We start from the raw sequence: 24130 nt of genomic DNA, 5'->3' as shown, positions 1-24130 counted from the left end.
GGACAGTCGGGCTGGAAAGGGGGGAAGGCCAGGGACAGTCGGGCTGGAAAGGGGGGAAGGCCAGGGACAGTCGGGCTGGAAAGGGGGGAAGGCCAGGGACAGTCGGGCTGGAAAGGGGGGGAAGGCCAGGGACAGTCGGGCTGGAAAGGGGGGAAGGCCAGGGACAGCCTGGCTGGAAAGGGGGAAGGCCAGGGAAAGTCGGGCTGGAAAGGGGGAGGGCTAGGGCCAGTCGGGCTGGAAAGGGGGAGGGCCAGGGCCAGTCGGGCTGGAAAGGGTGGAAGGCCAGGGCCAGTCGGGCTGGAAAGGGGGGAAGGCCAGGGCCAGTCGGGCTGGAAAGGGGGGAGGGCCAGTCTGGCTGGAAAGGGGGGAAGGCCAGGGCCAGTCGGGTTGGAAAGGGGGAAGGCCAGGGAAAGTCGGGCTGGAAAGGGGGAAGGCCAGAGAAAGTCGGGCTGGAAAGGGGGAAGGCCAGAGAAAGTCGGGCTGGAAAGGGGGAAGGCCAGAGAAAGTCGGGCTGGAAAGGGGGAGAGCCAGGGCCAGTCGGGCTGGAAAGGGGGAGGGCCAGGGCCAGTCGGGCTGGAAAGGGGGAGGGCCAGGGCCAGTCGGGCTGGAAAGGGGGAGGGCCAGGGCCAGTCGGGCTGGAAAGGGGGAGGGCCAGGGCCAGTCGGGCTGGAAAGGGGGAGGGCCAGGGCCAGTCGGGCTGGAAAGGGGGAGGGCCAGGGCCAGTCGGGCTGGAAAGGGGGAGGGCCAGGGCCAGTCGGGCTGGAAAAGGGGAGGGCTAGGGCAGTCGGACTGGAAAAGGGGGAGGGGTAGGGGCAGTCGGGCTGGGAGGAAAGACTTAGATGATTTGATGTTCTCCAGCCAGGAAATGAGATGGGCTCTATCTGACTTGCTGCAGCTTGGAATGCACATGGTGAGAATCTCACAGTGTGCGGTGAAATCGGAGTAAGCCATTTCAGTCTAGGAGAGGAGCCGCTACACCTGTGCATGACTGAAGGTAAGGCCGGAGTTCTGCTTTCGGAAGGATATTTATTTATTTATTTTCTCCCAGACTCCAGCTGTGCCTCCATCTGTCCCAGCTCAGAATCCCCCCCCCCCCCTTCCCCAAGCACCTCTGTGGCCTCTGTGCAGTCCCCCGGCTGGCTCGCCAATTATTCTGCTTGTATTTGTCTCTATGGTAAAATGTAAAAACAATTGTAAATATCTGGGATTGTGCCGGAATTTTCCCGGTATTAGAATCCATTTCCTCACCCTCTCCATGTGTTTATTCATAAATATTTAGTTTATCCCACAGGGACTTCGTGGAGCAGTAATGGGCAGCTGCTGGAACAGCAGTGACATTTTTTGGGCTGTAGAGGGCGCACATCATTAAGTTGTGTTTTCCCAGTCACCCATCTTCCAGTTATCATTCAGCTTGAGCAGTTTATAGTGTGTCTAAAGCCAAGATCCAGCGCTGCTGATCTCCTGCAGCCTCTTTGAAGCCATTTCTGGTCTATGGGCACTCCAGCAATGGCTACATGACATTTCTCAGGGGCGGGTTTCCTGATGGTGACAACCAGTGCTGTCAAAAGGTCATCCGGGGCAAAGAAGCCAAACTGCACCCCTTCCTTCATTATGTGTGAGCTTTAGGGGATGCTACCCCCAGCAGTCAGCTGCTTGTCAAAATGTCTTGTATTCCAAATGAGCTCACTGGCGCCCCCATCCATACAGTAAACTGCTGCGCCCAAGGCTTTGCGTTGGGACTTTGTCTGGACTTTGCAATGGGTCTGTGCATTGGAACTGTGATTAGACTTTGCATTGGGACTATGTTTGGACTTTGCATTTGGATAGCTTTTGGACTTTGCGTTGGGACTGCTTTTGGACTTTGCATTGGGACTTTGTTGGGGCTCTGCATTGGGGCTGCGTTTGGAACTTTGCATTGGGGCTGCGTTTGGAACTTTGCATTGGGACTGCGCCAGGACTTTTCCTTGGGGTTGCATTGGTACTTTGCAATAGGAATGTGCATTGGGACTGTATTTCAAACTTTCCTTGGGACTGCATTCTGGGCTTTGCGCCTGGGACTGCGTTTTGAACTTTGCGCTGGGACTGCGTCTGGATCTTTGCGCTGGGACTGCATCTTGACTTTGCAATTGGACTTTGCACTGGGACTGCTCATTAGGACTGTGTTTAGACTTTGAGCTGAAACTGCATTTGGACTTTGCACTAGGACTGTGTTTTGGATTTTGCCGTGTTGGGGCTGTGTCTGGACTTTGCATTGGGACTTTGTTGGGACTCTTCCTTGCGACTGTGTCAGGACTTTACATTGAGACTGCATTGGTATTTTGCGCTGGGACTGTGTTTGGAACTTTGCATTGGGACTGCGTTTTGGATTTTTGCATTGGGACTGCGTTTTTGGGTTTTTGCATTGGGACTGCGTTTTTGGGTTTTTGCATTGGGACTGCGTTTTTGGGTTTTTGCATTGGGACTGCGTTTTGGGTTTTTGCATTGGCACTGCATTTTGGAACTTTGCATTGGGACTGCGTTTTGGATTTTTGCATTGGGACTGCGCTTTGGATTTTTTGCATTGGGACTGCGCTTTGGATTTTTTGCATTGGGACTGCGTTTGGAACTTTGCGCTTGGAATGCGTCTGGACTTTTCCTTGGGGTTGCTTTGGTACTTTGCAATAGGACTGTGCATTGGGACTGCATTTCAAACTTTCCTTGGGACTGTGTCTTGGGCTTTGCAATTGGACTTTGCGCTGGGACTGAGTTGAGATTGCAATTGGACTTTGCACTGAAGGTGCTTTTGGACTTTGCGCTGGGGCTACGTTTGGACTTTGCGCTTGGACTGAGTTGAGATTGCAGTTGGACTTTGCGCTGGGACTGCGTCTTGGGCTTTGCGCTGGGACTGCGTCTTGGGCTTTGCGCTGGGACTGCGTCTTGGGCTTTGCGCTGGGACTGCGTCTTGGGCTTTGCGCTGGGACTGCGTCTTGGGCTTTGCGCTGGGGCTGTGTCTGGACTTTGTGCTGGGACTGCGTCAGGACTTTGCAATTGGACTTTGCACTGAAGGTGCGTTTGGACTTTGCGCTGGGGCTACGTTTGGACTTTGCGCTTGGACTGAGTTGAGATTGCAGTTGGACTTTGCGCTGGGACTGCGTCTTGGGCTTTGCGCTGGGACTGCGTCTTGGGCTTTGCGCTGGGACTGCGTCTTGGGCTTTGCGCTGGGACTGCGTCTTGGGCTTTGCGCTGGGGCTGTGTCTGGACTTTGTGCTGGGACTGCGTCAGGACTTTGCAATTGGACTTTGCACTGAAGGTGCGTTTGGACTTTGCGCTGGGGCTACGTTTTGGACTTTGCGCTTGGACTGAGTTGAGATTGGAATTGGACTTTGCGCTGGGACTGCATTGGTACTTTGGTTGGTTGCCCAATGCAAAATTCCATTGCAGTCTGGTGTGAATAAGCCCTGAACATTTATACTGAGTCTGTAACCCAACTCTGCGCTGCGTCGCGGTCGTCCAGTTTTTCATGCGTTCACGATAAGGAGACGCAGATAAGGAGACTGTTCTATGAATGGGGCGCGTATCTCGGCGTGTGTTCCTCATCAGAAGTCGGGGGTGAAGGAGAGCAGGCCTCTTCTCAGAATTCGGTTTTCTCAGGAACAGCCGTCTGAAGGAAAACATCCATTCTTTATTCACTTATAAAAGAAAACACGAGAGGCCGAGGGGGGATGGAATACGGGGAGAGGGAGAGGGGTCAGCCAAGAGATAGAAGGGTTTTCGTATGCTGCTGCATCTTGTTTAAAGTGGCCCTGTCACCTTAATTCAATAACCGCCATTAATTTAATAGCTCTTTTGGGAATTTGGAGAGCCAATCATCAAGCACTGGCACAGGAGTGGCAGAGCAGTAAAAATCTTGGGACTGGATGGACAGAAATACAAATCCTTTTGCGCCGTATATGTATTCCATCTGCGTATTCAGCTGTTGCCCCGAGAGTTTAACTTTAAGTTCTGCTATGACTCTTCCCTACAATTTCAGGCAGTCAGGACGGCTCTCGATGTTAGGAAAAGGATTTTCCACACCAAAACGATCGCCTGATTTCTGTTATAATCCTCTCCTGGCTGGCCGCTCATTGCGCATGCTGAGCCTCATCGTCGTACATGACCCCCACCGATCCGTCTCTTTCCCCCCCCCCCCCATCCATCTCCTACCCCCCTGTATACATTGGCAGCTTGCTACATAAAATATTTAGGTTTGCCTGAGCAGCTTTGGAGGATTGAGACAACGATCGTGTTTTGGCTTCATCTTGATGGACGTGAATTCAAGGCTTCTGGGTCTGTCCTGGGCTGCTTAGTAGCAATTAAAGGGTCAGTTCGCTAAAAAATGATATTTCAGTTTTGGTGAAAATCGTCAGACATTGTCTTCTGTCTCCTCGTGACTTTATTGGTGAGATCTTTGCTCTGAGTTCCCGGGTCTGTACACCTGCTGTGCCCATTATGAGGGGTTCCCACCATCCCTTGTGCTTAGTTCCTGGGTCTGTACACCTGCTGTGCCCATTACAAGAGGTTCTCACCATCCCTGTGCTGAGTTCCCGGGTCTGTACACCTGCTGTGCCCATTATGAGGAGTTCCCACCATCCTTGTGCTGAGTTTCTGTGTCTGTACACCTGCTGTGCTCATTATGAGGGGTTCCCATTATCGCTGTGTTGAGTTACCGGGTCTTTACACCGCTGTGCCCATTATGAGGGGTTCCCACTATCCCTGTGCTGTGTTCCCGGGTCTGTACACCTGGTGTGCCCATTATGAGGGGTTCCCACATCCCTGTGCTGCCCATTATGAGGGGTTCCTACATCCCTGTGCTGCCCATTATGAGGGGTTCTCACCATTCCAGCACTGAGATCTGGCTCAGCACCTATTATGAGGCGCAGTGGCGTACCTAGAGCGTTTGGCACCCGAGGCAGATCCTATATCTGCCCCCCAACTTTAAAATGTAAAAACACCCACAAAAATTTGTAATGTTTTCAAGAATATTTATTGCACAAATTTTACAGCCCCCCCCCCCCCCCATGACAGTGCCCCTTGCAGTCTGCCTCCCCCCCCCCCCCTATCTAATTGCAGTGCCCCCTTTTACACTCTCTGCCTCCCCTGCACAGTCCTACCTTTTGGCATAAACGGGTAGCTAATACTATTAGTAATGTGTTTAAGTTTGAGCAAGAGATTGGAGACATGCTACAGGAGATGGTCAGAGATTGGAGACATGCTACAGGAGGTGGTCAGAGGTTGTGGATATGATACAAGAGATGGTCAGAAACTGGAGACATGATACAAGAGATGGTCAGAGACTGGAGACATGATACAAGAGATGGTCAGAGACTGGAGACATGATACAGGAGATGGTCAGAGACTGGAGACTGGAGACATGATACAGGAGATGGTCAGAGACTGGAGACATGCTACAGGAGATGGTCAGAGACTGGAGACATGATACAAGAGATGGTCAGAGACTGGAGACATGATACAAGAGATGGTCAGAGACTGGAGACATGCTACAGGAGATGGTCAGAGACTGGAGACATGCTACAGGAGATGGTCAGAGACTGGAGACATGATACAAGAGATGGTCAGAGACTGGAGACATGATACAAGAGATGGTCAGAGACTGGAGACATGATACAAGAGATGGTCAGAGACTGGAGACATGCTACAGGAGATGGTCAGAGACTGGAGACATGCTACAGGAGATGGTCAGAGACTGGAGACATGCTACAGGAGATGGTCAGAGGTTGGAGACATGATACAAGAGATAGTCAGAGGTTGGAGACATGCTACAGGAGATGGTCAGAGACTGCAGACATGCTACAGGAGATGGTCAGAGACTGGAGACATGATACAAGAGATGGTCAGAGACTGGAGACATGATACAAGAGATGGTGAAGTGAGAAAAAAAATCAGCGCTAACCAGGATGATTAGGTATTGATTATGATATTACTTAATAAAATGCATAAAACCAATGGCTGCTCACATTAAGCACTTTCACATAACACAGTGCAGTGGACAATTAAATACAGATGAATGCGGCACCAAAGGGATAAGGAAAAATAATACCAATAAATATAAAACACTCTAAAGTGCAAATTCCATCATAGTTCAATAAATAATATAGAAAAGTGTTGCAAAAAAATGTTGTGCCAATAATTTGGGTGTCACAGAGGACAAAGTGCATGTGCTACAATACTGATGACATAGATAGTATTCAATTTCCCAGTGGTGAATAAATAAATGAATTAATTAATTTATTTATTAATTGCAAGATCCATATAACATTATCAGTGCAAAGTGACACAATGGGCAAGGTGCACATGCTAAATTGATCGTGACAATCAAGATATTTAAAAACCAAGTGGTAAAGTAAAGTGACACAATAAATAAATAAATAATAAATGATTGAACTCCAAAAGGTGAATTAATAATATGCAAAGTCCATATGCAATCTTCTGTGCAAATAAAGCAAATAAAGTGCTGGTGCTCCAATCCAGGTGACTCAAGGTGCTGGTTTAAATGAAATGCTAGCCGCTCCCCTCAAGGTCTGGCTCACAAATTACGACGAAGTCGGACGTATCGACGTAACGCGTACGGGGGGAGGAGCCTGTACACACGCCGACATCCACACACATCCCTGCCTGTATGCCCACACTGGTATAGTGCCCCTAAATGTGAGTGTTCTTCCATTATTTTGTATGTGCTTTAAATAAAACATTGTATTCAGAGACAGGGCCGTCTTTATTATTGATTGGACCCTGGGCCAGTGCTGTATCTTGTCCTAGGCCAACAAGGCCCAGGCCTAGGGCAGCACTTTGCAGGGGGGGCAGCAAAAAAGCTACACCCCGCACAAAAAAATAACAGCCTCCTCCCGGCTCTCACACGGAAAGGGTCCCTGCCGGCTTGCGTCATACTTTTAGTATAGTGCCAGTCCTATGGTGCGAATTGGGCTGGAGGGCAGGTTCCAGGAGGCAAATCAGTCTGGCATCCCCATAAAGCAGTCACACTGCTACCTGTCGGTATGATAATACCGACCGGTGAGGACTTTTGGGCAGGCCGCAGACCACACTTAATACAACTGGCCCGACGGCCGCCAATGCTAATAAGTGTGGCACTGCAGCCTAATGCTCCACCTACCCTCCTCCACCCCCAGGTATGGCAGGCATCATGTAAATAATAGAATTTATAACTGATGAGGCTACACTAATGGGCACTAATAAACTGTGGTTGTGGTCTGTGGTTTACAGATGACAGGGCGTGTCATAAACAGGAAGGGGTGTGGCCTTTACAGGAAGGGGTGGGTCATATTTCAATTAGGGGTAAGGGGTGCACAAGTTTAGTCAGGCCTAGGGCAGCACAAAACCTAAATACACCACTGCCCTGGGCAGCTGCTTTGGGCCCCACAACAATGACTGGGCCCGGGGCAGCTGCCCTTTTTGCCCTGCGTTAAAGATGGCCCTGTTCAGAGAGCACTAGATTCCGTGTCTTTCCTCCTATGGTGTCATCTTATCGTGGGAGAGAGGAGTTGATGCCCCAACATATCTGATTACTGTTTGAGTGGACGCAGTGGATCTGGCCATCCAGCAGATCCCTTACTGTGGGAATGGAATAGGAGAGGTGTTCAGCCCATGTTCTATTAGCACCTGAGAGTGCACCAAGTGAGTCTGGCTCATTATAATTTGTGAGCCAGACATTGAGGTGAGCGTCTAGCATTTCATTTAACCAGCACTTTGAGTCACCTGGATTGGGATTGGATCACCAGCACTTTGATTGCTTTATTTGCACAGAAGATTGCATATGGACTTTGCATATTATTAATTCACCCTTTGGAGTTCAATAATTTATTATTTATTTAGCTATTTATTGTGTCACTTTACTTTACCACTTGTTTTTTAAATATCTTGATAGTCACGATCAATTTAGCACGTGCACCTTGCCCATTGTGTCACTTTGCACTGATAATGTTATATGGATCTTGCAATTTAATTAATTTATTCATTCACCACTGGAAAATTGAATACTATCTATGTCATCAGTATTGTAGCACATGCACTTTGTCCTTTGTGACAACCCACTTATTGGCACAAAATTTTTTTTGCAACACTTTGCTATATTATTTATTGAACTATGATGGCATTTGCACTTTAGAGTGCTTTATATTTATTGGTATTATTTTTCCTTATCCCTTTGGCGCCGCATTCATCTGTATTTAATAGCTATACAAGAGATGGTCAGAGACTGCGGAGGTGATAAAAGAGATGGTCAGAGACTGTGGACGTGATAAAAGAGATGGTCAGAGACTGTGGACGTGATAAAAGAGATGGTCAGAGACTGCGGACGTGATGCAAGAGATTATTATTTTTCCTTATCCCTTTGGCGCCGCATTCATCTGTATTTAATAGTGATACAAGAGGTCAGAGACTGCGGATGTGATAAAAGAGATGGTCAGAGACTGCGGAGGTGATAAAAGAGATGGTCAGAGACTGCGGAGGTGATAAAAGAGATGGTCAGAGACTGTGGAGGTGATAAAAGAGATGGTCAGAGACTGCGGACGTGATAAAAGAGATGATCAGACACTGCGGACATGATACAAGAGATTATTATTTTTCCTTATCCCTTTGGCGCCGCATTCATCTGTATTTAATAGTGATACAAGAGGTCAGAGACTGCGGATGTGATAAAATAGATGGTCAGAAACTGTGGACGTGATGCAAGAGATGGTCAGAGACTGCGGACGTGATGCAAGAGATGGTCAGAGACTGCGGACATGATGCAAGAGATGGTCAGAGACTGCGGAGGTGATAAAAGAGATGGTCAGAGACTGCGGAGGTGATAAAAGAGATGGTCAGAGACTGCGGATGTGATAAAATAGATGGTCAGAAACTGTGGACGTGATAAAAGAGATGGTCAGAGACTGCGGACGTGATGCAAGAGATGGTCAGAGACTGCGGACATGATGCAAGAGATGGTCAGAGACTGCGGACATGATGCAAGAGATGGTCAGAGACTGCGGAGGTGATAAAAGAGATGGTCAGAGACTGTGGAGGTGATAAAAGAGATGGTCAGAGACTGCGGATGTGATAAAATAGATGGTCAGAAACTGTGGACGTGATGCAAGGGATAGAAGAGCACTGGAGTAGCTGAAGGGCATGGGGGGGGTCTGAAAAGCATTGCAGGGGGTCGGAGAGCGCGGGGGTGGAGAGCACTGAGGTGGGGCCAGGGAGAACCAGGGGGACGGAGAGCACTGAAGGAGCCAGAGAGCACTGGGGGGGGGGAAACTGCAGAGCACTGGTGGAGCCTGGGAGCACAGGGGGGTGGAGAGAGCTGGGGGAGCCAGAGAGCATGGCGGGGCTGGAGAGCACTGGGGGGCCAGGAAAATAAGTTGGATAGGAGGAGCGGCAGGGGCAGCTGCATATAGAAGAATTGATCTTTCCATTTTCCTCCTGCAGCCGCTGAATGCCTGATTCTCCTCCTCTCTCTCCTGCAGGCATTCAGCAGCCGCAGGGGGAAAATGGAAGGATCAATTTATATGCAGCTGCCCCCGCCGCTCCTCCTATCCAGGCATGCAACAGGGAGGCTGCTCGGGCACTCACTTGCTTTACGGTCCGGCGTTGGCATCAGACGATGGGATTCCTTGCAGCACCTTCCCCTTTACGATTATGGGGCAGCTGGGTAGTTTCCGCTCCCCCTCCGGCACCAACTGCTAAACCGAATAGGGGCGAGTGAGCAGCGACTGCAGCTGTTTTCACATGGACATGTGGGCCAGCCTGTCGACGCTGGCCTGACACCCTCCCAGTGCGTGGCACTTGGAGCAGGCCATACCCCAGTTGGTACACCACTGATGAGGGGCTTCCACCATCCCCACAATGAGTTCCTGGGTTTGCATACCTACTTGTACCTATTATAAGGGGTTCCCACCATCCCTGTGCTTTGTTCCTAGGTCTACACACCCACTGTGTCTCTTATGAGTGGTTCCCACCATATCTGCTCTTAGTTCCTGAGTCTGTACATCTGCTGTGATCATTATGAGGGGTTCCCACCATCCCTGTGCTGAGTTCTGGCTCTACACCCCTGCTGTGCCCATTACGAGGGGCTTCCGCCATCCCAACGATGAGTTCCCAGGTACACCTACCGTGCCCATTATGAGGGGTTCCCATTGTCTCTGCGCAGAATTTCCAGGTCTTCACACATACTGCTCCCATTATGAGGGGTTCCTACTGTCCCTGCACCGAGTTCCTGGATTTGCAAATCGACTCTATTCATTACAGGGGCATCCCGCTGTTCCTTCTGGATTTTTTTTGTTATTCTATATTATGGAGAATGCGATGGGGAAGAGTGGGACACCCTGGAAAATCCTACTGCAGCAGAAGTGAGACTTCAAGGTAGACAGAAACAGCTAAGCACTATGACAGGGGGATATCATCAGCAGAGTCTCTAAGAGACGTAAAAATCCATCAATAATTATAATAGCCATGTCAAACTCAATAAAAACAATGGGCCGACCTGGCAGGAATCGGTCCTCAGGGCCGACCTGGCAGGAATGGGTCCTCAAGGGCCGTCCTGGAAGGAATCGGTCCTCAGGGCCGACCTGGCAGAAATGGGTCCTCAAGGGCAGACATGGCAGGAATGGGTCCTCAAGGGCCGACCTGGCAGGAATGGGTCCTCAAGGGCTGACCTGTCAGGAATGGGTCCTCAAGGGCCGACCTGTCAGGAATGGGTCCTCAAGGGCCGACCTGTCAGGAATGGGTCCTCAAGGGCCTACCTGTCAGGAATGGGTCCTCAAGGGCCGACCTGTCAGGAATGGGTCCTCAAGGGCCGACCTGTCAGGAATGGGTCCTCAAGGGCCGACCTGTCAGGAATGGGTCCTCAAAGGCCGACCTGGCTGGAATGGGTCCACAAGGGCCGACCTGGCAGGAATCGGTCATCAAGGGGGCTACATTATGTGTACCAAATTGCCCACTCCATCCATTTTTTTTTTTTTTTTTTTTTGAAAGAGTAGGAAGTAGTTAGAACCCATGTTGGGTTTCTTTTGCTGTCTGTGTCTTGCTTGTCATGACGATCTGACCTAGATTTTTGTCCTAGAAGCTACTTTTACAGAGACCAGAAGGAAAGGAAATCCAAAATGTTATGATTCTCATTGGAAAAGGGATAGGGTAGACTCTTTGTGTGGTCAACTGTCTAAAAGGCGATTTCCCTTCACTTTAGAGATTTTCTCTCATATCCTGTTGGGTCTCCAGGACTGTTATGTAAGGAAGTGGAGCTTTTATCATCTGGATTTGGAGAATCCTATCACTTTGCCCACTTGGTGAAATGTCTTGCTAGGCTACTTTGAGTGGCCACTTGCCAAGTTCCCTACATGAGGAGAAAACCCTCTCCCTTGTGTAAGCTCCAACATAATTGAAAGTGGAGCTTACAGGGGGTGGACAATCTGAGGAAAGGGCTGACTGGGAAGCAAGGGAGGAGGGGTGTATTTGTGGGTCAAGGGTGGACTAGTATTCAGGGCAAAGATTCAGAGTCTCTATAAATTCTCAATACAGTGCTCCGAAATGAGTGGCTAATCGCTAGGAGAATGTCAACAACCTTGAATGGAGTGACTGGGGAGTATGGGTAGGTTGAGGGTTGACTAGCTATAAGGGCAAAGCAAGATCTCTCTAACCACCAAAGGCCACAAAGGCAAAAGGGCCATGCTTCACCCAAAAACACTTTCCATGATATAATGTGTAGCATGGGCAGCCAATCACCATGTGAAGAGGATGTCCTTAACCTTGTGTAAGCTCCAACACCATCCAACATGGAGCTTACACAAGGTTTGACGATCTGAGGAATAGATTGACTGGGGAGCATGGGGGAAGGTAAGTATGAGTGGGTTGAGGCTGGACTAGCATTCAGGGCAAAGCTACAGTGCCAGTTTAACTTCTCAAGCCACTGAAGGTTGCGGCAAAAGGGCCACACATGACCTAACACCTTCCATGATACATAAAACGAGTGGCTAATCTCCAGGATCGCAAAGCGAGGTGGATGTCTTCAACCTTGTTTACGCTCCAACACCATCCAATATGGAGTTTCTGCAGGGTTTGGCAATCAGAAGAATGGAGTCACCTTGGAGCATGAGGTAGGCAAGTATGAGTGAGTTTAGGGTGGATTAGCATTCTGGGGAAAGTAACAGTCTTGCCCCTTGAGGCTTCATGTAAGCACCACAAATTTACAGATTTTCTTTAAATTCTTAAACCAACAAAGGTCACAAGGAAGGAGAAAAGGGCCACATGTGGCCCAAAACACCCTCCAGGGAAAGGAGCTGTGGCCTGAGTGGCCAATTGCCAGGATCACCACACATTGGACCATGCTGGAGCTTAGACAAGATTGGGACATCAACATGGCGATCTTGGAGATTGGCCATTCATGCTAAAGCATGGCAGGTGTTTTTGGGTCACATGTGGCCTTTTTACCCCATCCTTGCACACTTAAGTGGCTTAAGAAGTTGGAGACTCTCTAGCTTGTCCACCCTCAACCCCCCCCCCTCCATGCTCCCCAGTCCCTCAGACTGTCAACTGTCAAACCTTGTGTAAACTCCATGGTGGATGGTATAAGACCATACACAAGGTTGATGGTTTTCGTCTCATGTGGCCATTCTGGCGATTAGCCACTCCATCCAACGTGGAGCCTACACAAGATTTGACATTTAGAGGAATGGAGTGACTGGGGAGTGGTGTGTATGGGTAGGTTGAGAGTGGACTAGCAATTAGGACAAATAAACAGTTTTTCTAAATTCTTAAGCCACTGAACGCCACAAGGACAGGAGCAAAAGGGCAGCGAGTTACCCAAAAAATACCTTCCATAATACAATGCTCTAGCACGAGCAGTCAATCGCCATGTGAGGGGAACGTCATTAACTTTGCATAAGCTCCAGTGCCACCTAAGATGGAGCTTACACAAGGTTAGACAATTGGAGGAATGGAGCAGATAAGGAGTATGGAAGAAGGTAAGGTGTTTTGGGGGTCACGTGTGGCCCTTTTATCCCATCCTTGCAACCTTAGGTGACTTGAGAATTTAAAGTGACTCTGTAGCTTAGGATGGTCCACCCTTGCCCTACTCATACTCGCCTTCTCCCATGCTCCTCAGTCCATTCATTCCTCAGATTGTCAAACCTTGTGTAAACTGCATGTTGGTTGGTGTCAGACCATACACAAAGTTGATGACATTCATCTTATGTGGCGATCCTAACGATTAGCCACTCTATCGACCATGGAGCTTACACAAGGTTTGACACTCGGAGAAATTAAGTGACTGTGAAGCATGGGTAGGTTGAGCGTGGACTAGCTATTAGGACAAAGCAACAGAATCTCTTCTTAAGCCATCGAAGGCCACAGGGGAAAGGCCAAAAGAGCCAAGTATGACTCGAAAAACACCCTGCATGATACAATGCTCTAGCATGAGCAGCCAATCGCCATGTGAGGAGGAAATCAATAACCTTGCATAAGCTCCAATACCATCCAATGTGGAGCTTACACAAGGTTAGACAATTGAAAGAATGGAGCAATTGAGGAGCATGGGAGGAGGTAAGGTGTTTTTGTATCACATTTGGCCCTTTTGCCCCATCCTTGCAACTTCCAATGGCTTAAGCTTGTCCACCCTCCCTTACTCATACTCCCCTTCCTCCATGCTCCCCAGTCGATCCATTCCCCAGATTGTCAAACCCTGTGTAATCTCTATGTTGGATGGTGTCAGACCATACACAAGGTTGATGACGTTCTCCTCAATTGGTGATTAGCCACTCCATCCAACATGGAGCTTACACAAGGTTTGACAGTCAGAGGAATGGAGTGACTGGGGAACATGGGGTGAGGCGAGTATAGGTAGGTTGGGGGTGGACTAGCTAGGAAAGCAACAAAATCTCTTTAAAATCATGAACTGAAGGTCACAAGGAAAAGGGCAAAAGAGCTATGCGTGACCCAAAAATCCCCCTCCATGATACAATGCTCTAGCATAAGCAAGCAATCGCCATGTGAGGACAACATTAACCTTGCGTAAGCTCCAATGCCATCAAACATGGATCTTACACAAGGTTAGACAGATGGGAGTGTCTGAGGAGCATTGGAGGAGGTGAGTATGGGTGGGTTGAGGGTGGACTAAAACCTTCTTCCATGATGGGTGCTCTAGCATGAGTCGCTGGTCATCAGGATCACCATACGTGGAGGCAGTGGTGTATTTTGGTTTTGTGCTGCCCTAGGCAAGACTAAAATTGGGCGCCCCCTCCTATGTAAATTTGCCCCACTCCTTTTTTTAACGGATGGGACTCCCTCCAAAATTGAAGGACTACAAGTCCCAGCATGAACCCCTGAGATCTCAAGAGAGGGGGGGTTGTGAGAGGGGGTGGAAGAGAGAGAGAGAGGGGGGTGGGGGAGGGAGAGAGAAAGGGAGAGAGAAAGGGAGGGAGAGAGAAAGGGGGTGAGAGAGAGGGGGAGACCAAAGAGAGAGGGAGAGGGGGTAAGAGAGAGAGAGAGGGGGGGTAAGAGAGAGAGAGAGAGGGGGGATGAGAGAGGGTGATGAGATAGAGAGCAAGAGAGAGAGGGGGGGAATGACAGAGGGGGATGAGAGAGGAGGGGTGAGAAGGGGATGTGAGAGAGGGGGGTGGATGAGGGGGAGAGAAAGGGAGAGAGAGAGGGGGTGAAAGAGAGAGGGGGTGAGAGAGAGAGGGGGAGACCAAAGAGAGAGGGAGAGAGGGAATCAGAGAGAGGGGGGTAAGAGAGAGAGGGGGGGGTAAGAGAGAGAGGGGGGAATGACAGAGGGGGATGAGAGAGAGAGAGGAGGGGGGAGAGAGGAGGGGTGAGAAGGGGATGTGAGAGAGGGGGGTGAGAGAGAGAGAGGGGGATGAGAGGGAGAGAGAGGGGGGGGTGGGTGAGAGGCGGTGAGTGATAGGGGGGGGTGAGGGAGCAACCAGTGGCCAATAGAGTCTCAGGTGGAGTGGAGGGGGGGTGGCTTTTCTGCTGCCCCCCTGCATAGTGCTGCCCTAGGCCTTGTTGGCCTAGGCCAAAATACAGCACTGCGTGGAGGAAGTCATCAACTCTTCGAGATTCTAGGGCTGGAAGGACCCAAAAAAAAAAAACCCCATACATGACAACACTCACATTTTATAAACATAGATTGGTCTTTATTCGGATCAGAAATATATTTTTCAGTATCGGATCTGGAGATCAGACAGCAGAGCCAAAAAGATGCAAAGGTCCCACCCCAATCCTTATCAGGAATGAATCTACAGCTAAAACTCTTGTTCCCTTCTTTTGTTTCTTTTATTTGCGCCGAAGCTGGTTTGATCACCAGCAACCACGATAAGCTTGTAAAGCAGCATGGGAAATATCACCAGCCACAGAATCAGAACGAAACAAAATTGTAAAAAAAAATGTTTTAAAAAAAGGCTTAATTTTGTCACAAGACTATAAAAAAAGTAGCAGGCACATGTGGAATGTTAAGGCATTGCCGAACACCCAAAAAAAACTTAAAAAAAAAAAAAAAAAAAAATTCAAAAATATTCCTAAACATCCATCCCCCCAATTAAATAATTTCCCCCTGATGGACATAACAAAAAACAAAGAATTTTTATCCTGGCCTAAACACAATCACATGCGATGGAGGAAAACCGATGAGAAAGGATTGGACTCTTCCGTCTTGCCGATCACATAACTTTGAGCGGGGGCCTAGACGCTGTCCTTGACGATTTTTGGGTACCGAGGACCAGGGAGGATAATAGAAGAGAGCAAAGAAAGGAGACAGCTAGGAGATGAGTGCTTGACGTGTCCCGATTCTGGCCAGGGGGGGTTCTAGTGGTTTTGGCGTTCAGAGGATTTGCCTGGGCATGCCGTAACCGGTCATTCCGGACTGGGAGGCGCCCTTGTTGGTGCCCATCTGTAGACCGATGACGCTTTGCCCTTCTTTTAATTTGTCTTGAGTGAATTCGCGCCTGTTCTCCATGGATTTCCTAAAGTGGGAGAGAAAAAATTAATTTTTTAGCTGCATCATTTTTCGCTCACCTTTTTTGTATGCCCCATAACTGGCACAGCAGACGTGAAAACCTGGGAACCCCCCATAATGGACACGGCAGGTGTGCAGACCTAGGAACTCAACATAGGGTTGGTAGGAATCCCTCATCATGGGTGCAGCAGGTGTGAAGACCTGGAAACCCAACATAGGGTTGGTGGGAACCCCTTTAAAATAGACATGGCAGGCCTGCAGTCCCAGGAACTGAACATAAGGTTGGTGGGAACCCCTCATAATGGGCATGGCAGGCGTGCAGACCCAGGAACTCAACATAGGTTTGGTGGGAACCCTTCATAATGGGCACAGCAGGTGCGCAGACCTGGGAACTCAACATAGGGTTGGTGGGAACCCCTCCTAATGGACATGGCAGGCGTGCAGACCCAGGAACTCAACATAGGTTTGGTGGGAACCCTTCATAATGGGCACAGCAGGTGCGCAGACCTGGGAACTCAACATAGGGTTGGTGGGATCCCCTCCTAATGCAAATGGCAGGGGGTTCAGACCCAGGAACTCAACATAGGGTTGGTGGGAACCCTTTATAATGGGCACAGCAAGTGCGCAGACCTGGGAACTCAACATAGGGTTGGTGGGATCCCCTCCTAGTGGACATGGCAGGAGTGCAGACCCAGGAACTCAACATAGGGTTGGTGGGAACTTTCATAATGGGCACAGCAGGTGCGCAGACCTGGGAACTCAACATAGAGTTGGTGGGAACCCCTCCTAGTGGACATGGCAGGTGTGCAGACCTGGGTATTCAGCATAAAAGTTGTGGGAACCCATTACAATGGGGACAGCAAGTGTGCACAGCCAGAAACTCAACACGGGGATAGTGGGAACCCCTCATAATGGACACGGCAGGGGTGCAGGATTGGGGATTTAGCATAGGGTTGGTGGGAACTCCTCATAACTGGCACAGCAGATGTGCAAACCTGGGAACTCTGTGCAGGGATAGTGGAAACCCCTCATAATGGACACAGAAGGTGTACAGACCTAGGATTCAGCACATGGATGGTGGGACCCCTCATAATGAGCACAGCAGGTGTACAGACCCGGGAACTCGGCACAGGGATGGTGGGAACCCCTCATAATGGGCACAGCAGGTGAACTCCGTTCAGGGATCTATAGTCCCTAAGGGATAGTAGAAGCCACCAGGGGCTTTAACTCTGCAGCATCCACCAAACACTAAAATGCCAAGTCAAACATGCCAAGGTAAGGATTTTCAGTCCAATGAGGTTTGAAAATTTCAGTCACACGGTAGGAATACAGAAACTTGTTTTTAAAACTTTATGATTTGAACCCCCTCTGGTTTTACCAGTGAAAAGTAAGCCTGTGGTATAACTTACTTGGGGAACCAGTTAGGGTCTCCATTGAAATGTCCGTCGCTCTTTGTAACGGCTAAACTACCCAGGTTCATCAGAGTCCGCTGGACGCTGGCCATGTCCTTTCCTGTAAAATAAGAACATTTTAGTCCAATTTTGTCATTTTATTGATTGAGTTGTTGTGTTTGCCTGTAAAAAAAAAAAAATCTTCACTCAATAAGACTGGTAAAGTGGTGTGTTTTTTTTTTTTTAGCCCACTTAAAAGGGGTCTTTATAAAAAATTTAAATAAATCACAAATAATTCTAATAAACTGACTAATATGTTTATTTCCTATGATTGTCACCTCCATCAAGTGGCCATGATTTGGTATTTTCCTGATTTGAGGGTTTGCAGGGAAATTCAGCATTATGGCCACTAGATGGGGCTGATGATCATGGGAAATAATCATATTGGGCAAATAGAGAGATTAGTGAAAGCTGTGTGAATGCTTGAGATATTAGCACAGTTTTTTTTTTAATAAATAAGAGGACTTTAGACGTGTGTGTGCAGTTTGTTTAGTTCCCAATCAAAATTCAGAAAAAAAATGTCTTTCTTCGGAGATTCGGATGTATCCGAATTTCCAAACTACAATAGTAACGAATTTAAATGAACCAGAAATAACGAACTATGTGAATTTGAATCTAATTTGCAACTAATTTGAAAACTAAATCGTATTTGAAGGAAATCAGCAAGATGTTTATAATTTCAAAGACTGTGTGTATTAGACTCCATTCACACCAGTGCGACTTGTCAGGCGACTTGTCAGCCTGACAAGTCGCGGTCCATTGACCGCTACAGGACCCGTTCTAATAGGTGCGACACAAGTCGCTCCGACTTAGAAAAAGGGTCCTGTACTACTTCGGGGCGACCTCGGAGCGACTTGCATAGACTTCCATTATGTGAAGTCCGTGCAAGTCGCTCCGAGGTCGTGGTGCATGGTAATGCGCAAGTCGCCCCCGAAGTAGTACAGAGTCGTGCCGCCCCAGTGTGAGCCGAGTCTTAGTGTTCGAACACAGCCGTCTTCCAAAATTAAAATTTTGAAAAGAATAGAATGGAAACAAAAACAGAATGTAATTGAATAGAAAATAATGGAGGGGAAAAGGATGGAATATAATAGAAAAAAATAGAATAAAAGAACAGAAAAAATAGAATAAAATATATAGAATATAGCTGTCTTCCAAGGTTCAAAAAGAATAGAATAAAACCGAATTAGAATAGAAAAGAACAGAGTAAAATAAAATAGAATATAGCCGTCTTCCCGAAATTCAAATTTGAAATGGAATAGAATAAAATAGAAGAATATAGCTGTCTTTTCCGAAATTTTGATTTTTGAATAGAATAGAAACAAAAACAGAATATAATAGAATAGAAAATAATGGAATGGAAAAGGATGGATTATAATACAAAAAAAATAGGAAAAAAATAGATATAGCCATGTTTCAAAATTCTAATTTTGTAATTCGAGTTGTGAATTGAATAATATAGAATATAGCGGTCTTACAAAATTCAAAGAGAATAGACTAAAACCAAATTAAAATAGAAAATAACAGAGTAAAATAAAATAGAAAATAACCGTCTTCCGAAATTCAATTTTCAAATAGAATAAAATAGAATATAGCTGTCTTCCGAAATTTGCATTTTGAAAAGAACAGAGTAGAATAAAACGGAACAGAATAGAAAAAAATAGAGTAAAACTATAGATTAGAAAATAAAGGAAAAGAATAAAAAAAAAAAATAGAATAAAATAGAATATAGCCGTCTTCCAAAATTAAAAAAGAATAGAATAAAACAAACGTAAAATCAAATAGAATAAAATACCATAGAAAAAAATAGAATATAGCCGTCTTCTGAAATTTTAATTTAGAATAGAATAAAATAGATTATAGCTGTCTTCCAAAATTTGAATTTAGAAATACAAATTTTGAATAAAAAAAATAAAAAATAAAGCTGTCTTCTGAAATTTCGAATTTTAAATAGAATAGAACCAGCTATTCTTCACAATGAACTTGGATCGATTCAATATCTTTGATTCAAATTCAATTGGAATACTTTGAATCTATTGGTAATATTTGAATCGGGTCTAAAAATGAATTATCGAAAACGAATTTCATTATAAATGCAACAAAACAAAATTAGTAACTTAAATCAAACTGAAATGAAACAAATATTTGGTTCTGCGCATTTCTGGTGGGCTAACAGAAGGGAGGGAGAGCTGAGAATTGGCTCAGAAGTATATGAAAGGTGTGTGTGTGTGATGATTGGGTGGGCATTGGGGGAGGGGACACAGATTCTGCATAGCTACAGGTGCTGAAAACTGTTGTTGCGCTTCGAACACGGACGTTATTTTATGGTTCTCACCTTCCCACAAGTCGACAGTCTGGAATTGGTCAGCAGCTGCTATTCCATATTTCTCGCAGGCCTTCAGGAACTGGGACACCTGCTCCATCTGTTTGAAGGCCATAGAGGAGGTTTGGATTTTGGCCACTGAGCCCGGAGCAAGAGAGTTGATCAGCTTACACAGGATCTGTAGAGGAAGAAGAAGGGAACTTGGTGAGGTTCACAGACAGTCTACAGCAGCCTTTCTCAACATTTTCAACACAGAGGAACCCTTGAAATAAATTTCTGGTCTCAGGGAACCCCTGCTAAAAATTAAAAATCTACAACTCATGATACTTTGGTGTGACATTCAGTGGGAAGAATGCTCCTTACTCTTGTTATCATTGGGAAGAATTACCCCCTTACAGATGGCTAAAAGGAACAATGGTGTCATTGGGAACTTATCTGAGAAGCAGAAATTGCCCATTGCTAAAAGAACCCTTAGCAACCTCAGGAGGAACCCTAGTTGAGAAACTCTGGTTTACAGGCTAGCTCTTGCCTCCTTGTATCTGCCAACCTTCCTGACAACTGCGCTCCTAAAGGTGCAAGTTCACCTGTTAAACTTTCTACTCTTTAATAATCTCATCATTGACTTGCTGTGCGTTAATGAATATCATGGTTGGGTCTTTGGTCTTCTTCTTGGCAATGGATTAAATAAAACTCTTATAACAATGGATTCCATAAAGTCAACCTGTCACGTACTTATTGTCAAGATTACCTTTACTGTTGAAGTGTACGACTTCAAGTTCTAACATTCCCCCACAGTCCAAAGAAAGAACTTAAAGGCCATTTAAGAGGTGCCCCATTGAAAAAGGAGCGGCAGGTTTGGACCAAGGCTCGATGAAGTCACAGAAGGCAAAGGCCTCGGTTGGGTGGATATGTTCTGGAGATTTGGCACTTTAAATGGGGTGATCAGGAGTATAACTAAGTACAAGCTTATATTGTCATTAACCTGTGCTTTTTCCATGTAAGGCAATGCAACATCCTAACTTGCCCACCCCCACCTCGTAATCTGGATTTATATACCTCTTCTATCATGTTGCCCCGGAACATACAGAAATACCTGGTATGGAAGAAGCATGTAACGCTTTCCCCTTTCTTCCATGTTCTATTCCTGAATATCTAAACGGCCAATCGCTACCCAAACTGCAGTCAAGTAGGGGTTGGGTTAGACATTTGACCAGTTTAAGCTCCAACCAGATTGACTTAAAGGAATGGAAGGTTGGTCAAGCAACTATTTTAGTTATGACCACAGACCTTTAGATGATAGTATCCAAATTCAGCCAATTTCCAGCAGATCATAAGAGGATCTGTAGTGGTGTGCCCCTTTATCCAGATGCAGGTGCAAGTCCCTTTAACTCAATTCCCCACAATCCTCTGGGCTCCCAGCATCCCCTGAGTTCCAGGACACGCCCAGGGAGTATAAATGCCAGCTCCGCCCAGCTTCCTGTGCTCAGAGAGTTCCTGCCTGATGGGACAGCAGTGACTGGGCAAGTGAGCTGTCCCCAGGTGCTGGGTCCTCATTCGATCAGTCTGGTGTGTGGGCCACCAGCAGTGAGCACAAGAGCACGCAGCATCTATCCAAGCCCCAGTCACTGGAGAGGACTCTGTTACAGTCCATGTGGAGAAGTTGTCTAAGCAGTCGGTTGGTCCTATCTACGGCCCCCAGACCCTCCTGACCGAAGTCAGCATCAGCAGTGCCAGTGTGAAGTCTGTGCCAGCAGGAAATCCCCTCAGCTCACAGTCTGCTGAATGAATGATTAATCTATGGAACACGTGGGAATCTTCTGCTCTTTATCCTATCAGTAAACTGCGCTCAGAGCACTCTGCTGCCATCTAGTGGCCATTAGTAGAACTGCAATAGAATTGTTTTCATATGTGTTATACCGGTTTCTCCCTTCCTCATATTGCTGTTTTGTACTGCAAATCCCTGTCCACATGATCTCCTGTGTAATCTATTTTCTACATTGTTAAGTAAAGTAGAAATTGCACATCACCACTGGTCTGATCATTTGGCTGATACCATTACATAACAGATCTAATGGTTAAGGGGCACTGAAGGAGACCACCAGCCAGGTCTGGCCAGGAAGGGGAAATATGGATCATCAAGTTGGGAAAGCCTGTCTTATCCCCTTTGTTTTGCCTTATATAAGCCATGACCTGAGGTTTTCAATGTCAGTTGGAGGAGTAGTGCCCTATCACTGGTGCCAGTCGGAAGAATGGTGCCTTATCTCTGGTGTCAGTGGGAGGAATGGTGCCCGTCATTGGTATTGGTAGGAGGAATTGTGCCCCCCCTTTGATGTCAGTGGGAGGAATGGTGCTCCATCATTGCTGTCAGTGGGAGGAATGGTGCCCCATCATTGATGTCAGAGGGAGGTAAACAAAGTCCCGTCACTAGTGTCCCTGGGAGGAATGGTGCCCCACCATTGGTGTCCCTGGGAGGAATGGTGCCCCACCATTGGTGTCCCTGAGAGGAATGGTCCCTCCATGTTAGTATAAAGGCAAGCAAAGAGCCACATACGCCCCACAGGCTGCAGTTTGGAGACCGACCACTGGTCTATGTGCAACATTGCGTGATTTGGCTTTAAAAGTTCACCACAGTAGAAAACTTTATCAGCTATTTATTTTCTACTTCTAATATCTATTTCACCCTGGAAAAGATGTCCTCCCGCTAAAATAGTTGTTGAGGCATAGTCTAAAGGGATGCTGCTGATTACTTTTGGTCCTATGAAACTTCCAAAGACCTCCCTACACCAAGACAGGTAAGTGGTCCATCATCAATCTAGTCTACTCACCACGCCGTCCTTCAGCCACTTCTGAAAGCCAGCTTTTCCAGCCTCCTCCGGTTCGCCAACCTGATTGCTGCACTGACTACTGATCCATTGCACCAGGATGTTCTCCAGCTCTGGGTCGTACTTCTGGTCAATCTTCAGCTGAACTTCTCTGCTCAGTCCATAGGAGGGTCCTTTGTTTGCCATTTTTTGAAGTGTTGGTAGTTAAGGTCTCTGCAAGAAAAAAACATTGAAGCACATATTACCGGAGAGATTACTACAGTTCAATGATCATATAACAGAAAGGCTTCTTTAGGTGGACTCTTCTACCCTTCCCCAAACCAGAAGGAACAATGTCCTCTTTATTAAATCCCTTTCATTTTAATAAAAAAGTCCAAAAGAAATTCTGCCGTTGAGCTTCCCCGCACATTCAAAACCCCTGAAAATAGAGGGGAGCATAGATATTCGATCCTAGGACTATACTGCTTGATAAGCCTTCAAGGAAGCAACCATGTTGGTTCCACTCAGTAGTCAGAAGACTTCAGGTCCAAAGAATGTTTTCCTAATTCTCCTAGCGATGTCCCTTATTTTCTAATGTTTGAGCTCACAGCTCATACACAACAACAACCAAACAGAATCCCGGGACTGAGCCATGGCCGGACAGCTTACTAAAAATCGTGACTGTCCCGGAAAATCCAGGACAGTTGGCAAGTACAGTAAGCCTTCAAGGAAGCAACCATGTTGGTTCCACTCAGTAGTCAGAAGACTTCAGGTCCAAAGAATGTTTTCCTAATTCTCCTAGCGATGTCCCTTATTTTCTAATGTTTGAGCACACAGCTGATACACAACAACAACCAAACAGAATCCCGGGACTGAGCCATGGCCGGACAGCTTACTAAAAATCGTGACTGTCCCGGAAAATCCAGGACAGTTGGCAAGTACAGTAAGCCTTCAAGGAAGCAACCATGTTGGTTCCACTCAAGAGTCAGAAGACTTCAGGTCCAAAGTATGTTTTCCTGATACTCCTAGAGATGTCCCGTATTTTCGAATGTATGAGCTCACAGCTCATACACAACTACAAACAAACAGAATCCCGGGACTGAGCCATGGCTGGACAGCTTACTAAAAATCGTGACTGTCCCGGAAAATCCAGGACAGTTGGCAAGTACAGTAAGCCTTCAAGGAAGCAACCATGTTGGTTCCACTCAAGAGTCAGAAGACTTCAGGTCCAAAGTATGTTTTCCTAATACTCATAGAGATGTCCCTTTATTTTCTAATGTTTGAGCTCACAGACAGCTCACACACAGCTACCAACAAACAGGATCTCGGGACTGAACCATGGCGGGACAGCTTACTAAAAAGGGTGACTGTCCCGGAAAATCCAGGACAGTTGGCAAGTATTGTGTGTATTCATCCATGTGGTCCAATGTTCACTTGTAGGTGGGCAGTCAAGAGCTGTAAAAACATTGCCCCCTGGTGGCAAGGGTGAAAGGGGGGTTTAAAGAAATTAATAACGTCATAGGAGACTGCAAAGAGTGTAATTTCCAGACAGATAGACCCTGTCTGGTTGACTTGCGATGAG

General features: G+C 47.1%; 1 protein-coding gene across 1 annotated transcript; it reads right to left on the bottom strand.

Moving 5' to 3' along the window:
* Positions 1 to 15131: 15131 nt before the first annotated feature.
* TAGLN2 (transgelin 2) lies at positions 15132 to 22782 on the bottom strand. The gene is made up of 4 exons (XM_082275671.1): positions 22573 to 22782; positions 19760 to 19925; positions 17386 to 17488; positions 15132 to 15983 (listed from the first exon to the last, which is right to left on the bottom strand). Exons 1-4 carry the CDS (start codon positions 22753 to 22755, stop codon positions 15842 to 15844), a joined length of 594 nt encoding a protein of 197 aa, XP_082131797.1. The 5' UTR covers positions 22756 to 22782; the 3' UTR covers positions 15132 to 15841.
* Positions 22783 to 24130: the final 1348 nt, after the last annotated feature.

The sequence above is a fragment of the Pelophylax lessonae genome (genome assembly GCF_965119305.1).
Source record: "Pelophylax lessonae genome assembly, chromosome: 13".
Taxonomy (NCBI): domain Eukaryota; kingdom Metazoa; phylum Chordata; class Amphibia; order Anura; family Ranidae; genus Pelophylax; species Pelophylax lessonae.
This window is presented reverse-complemented; position numbering and strand designations above follow the sequence as displayed.

Coding starts and splice junctions, on each gene's coding strand:
- TAGLN2 (XM_082275671.1), bottom strand. CDS start 22,755: ATGGCAAACAAAGGACCCTCCTATGGACTGAGCAGAGAAGTTCAGCTG. Junction 17,489..19,759: donor GACTGTCGACTTGTGGGAAG/GTGAGAACCATA, acceptor CTTATTTTACAG/GAAAGGACATGGCCAGCGTC. Junction 15,984..17,385: donor GACCCTAACTGGTTCCCCAA/GTAAGTTATACC, acceptor CTCCCACTTTAG/GAAATCCATGGAGAACAGGC.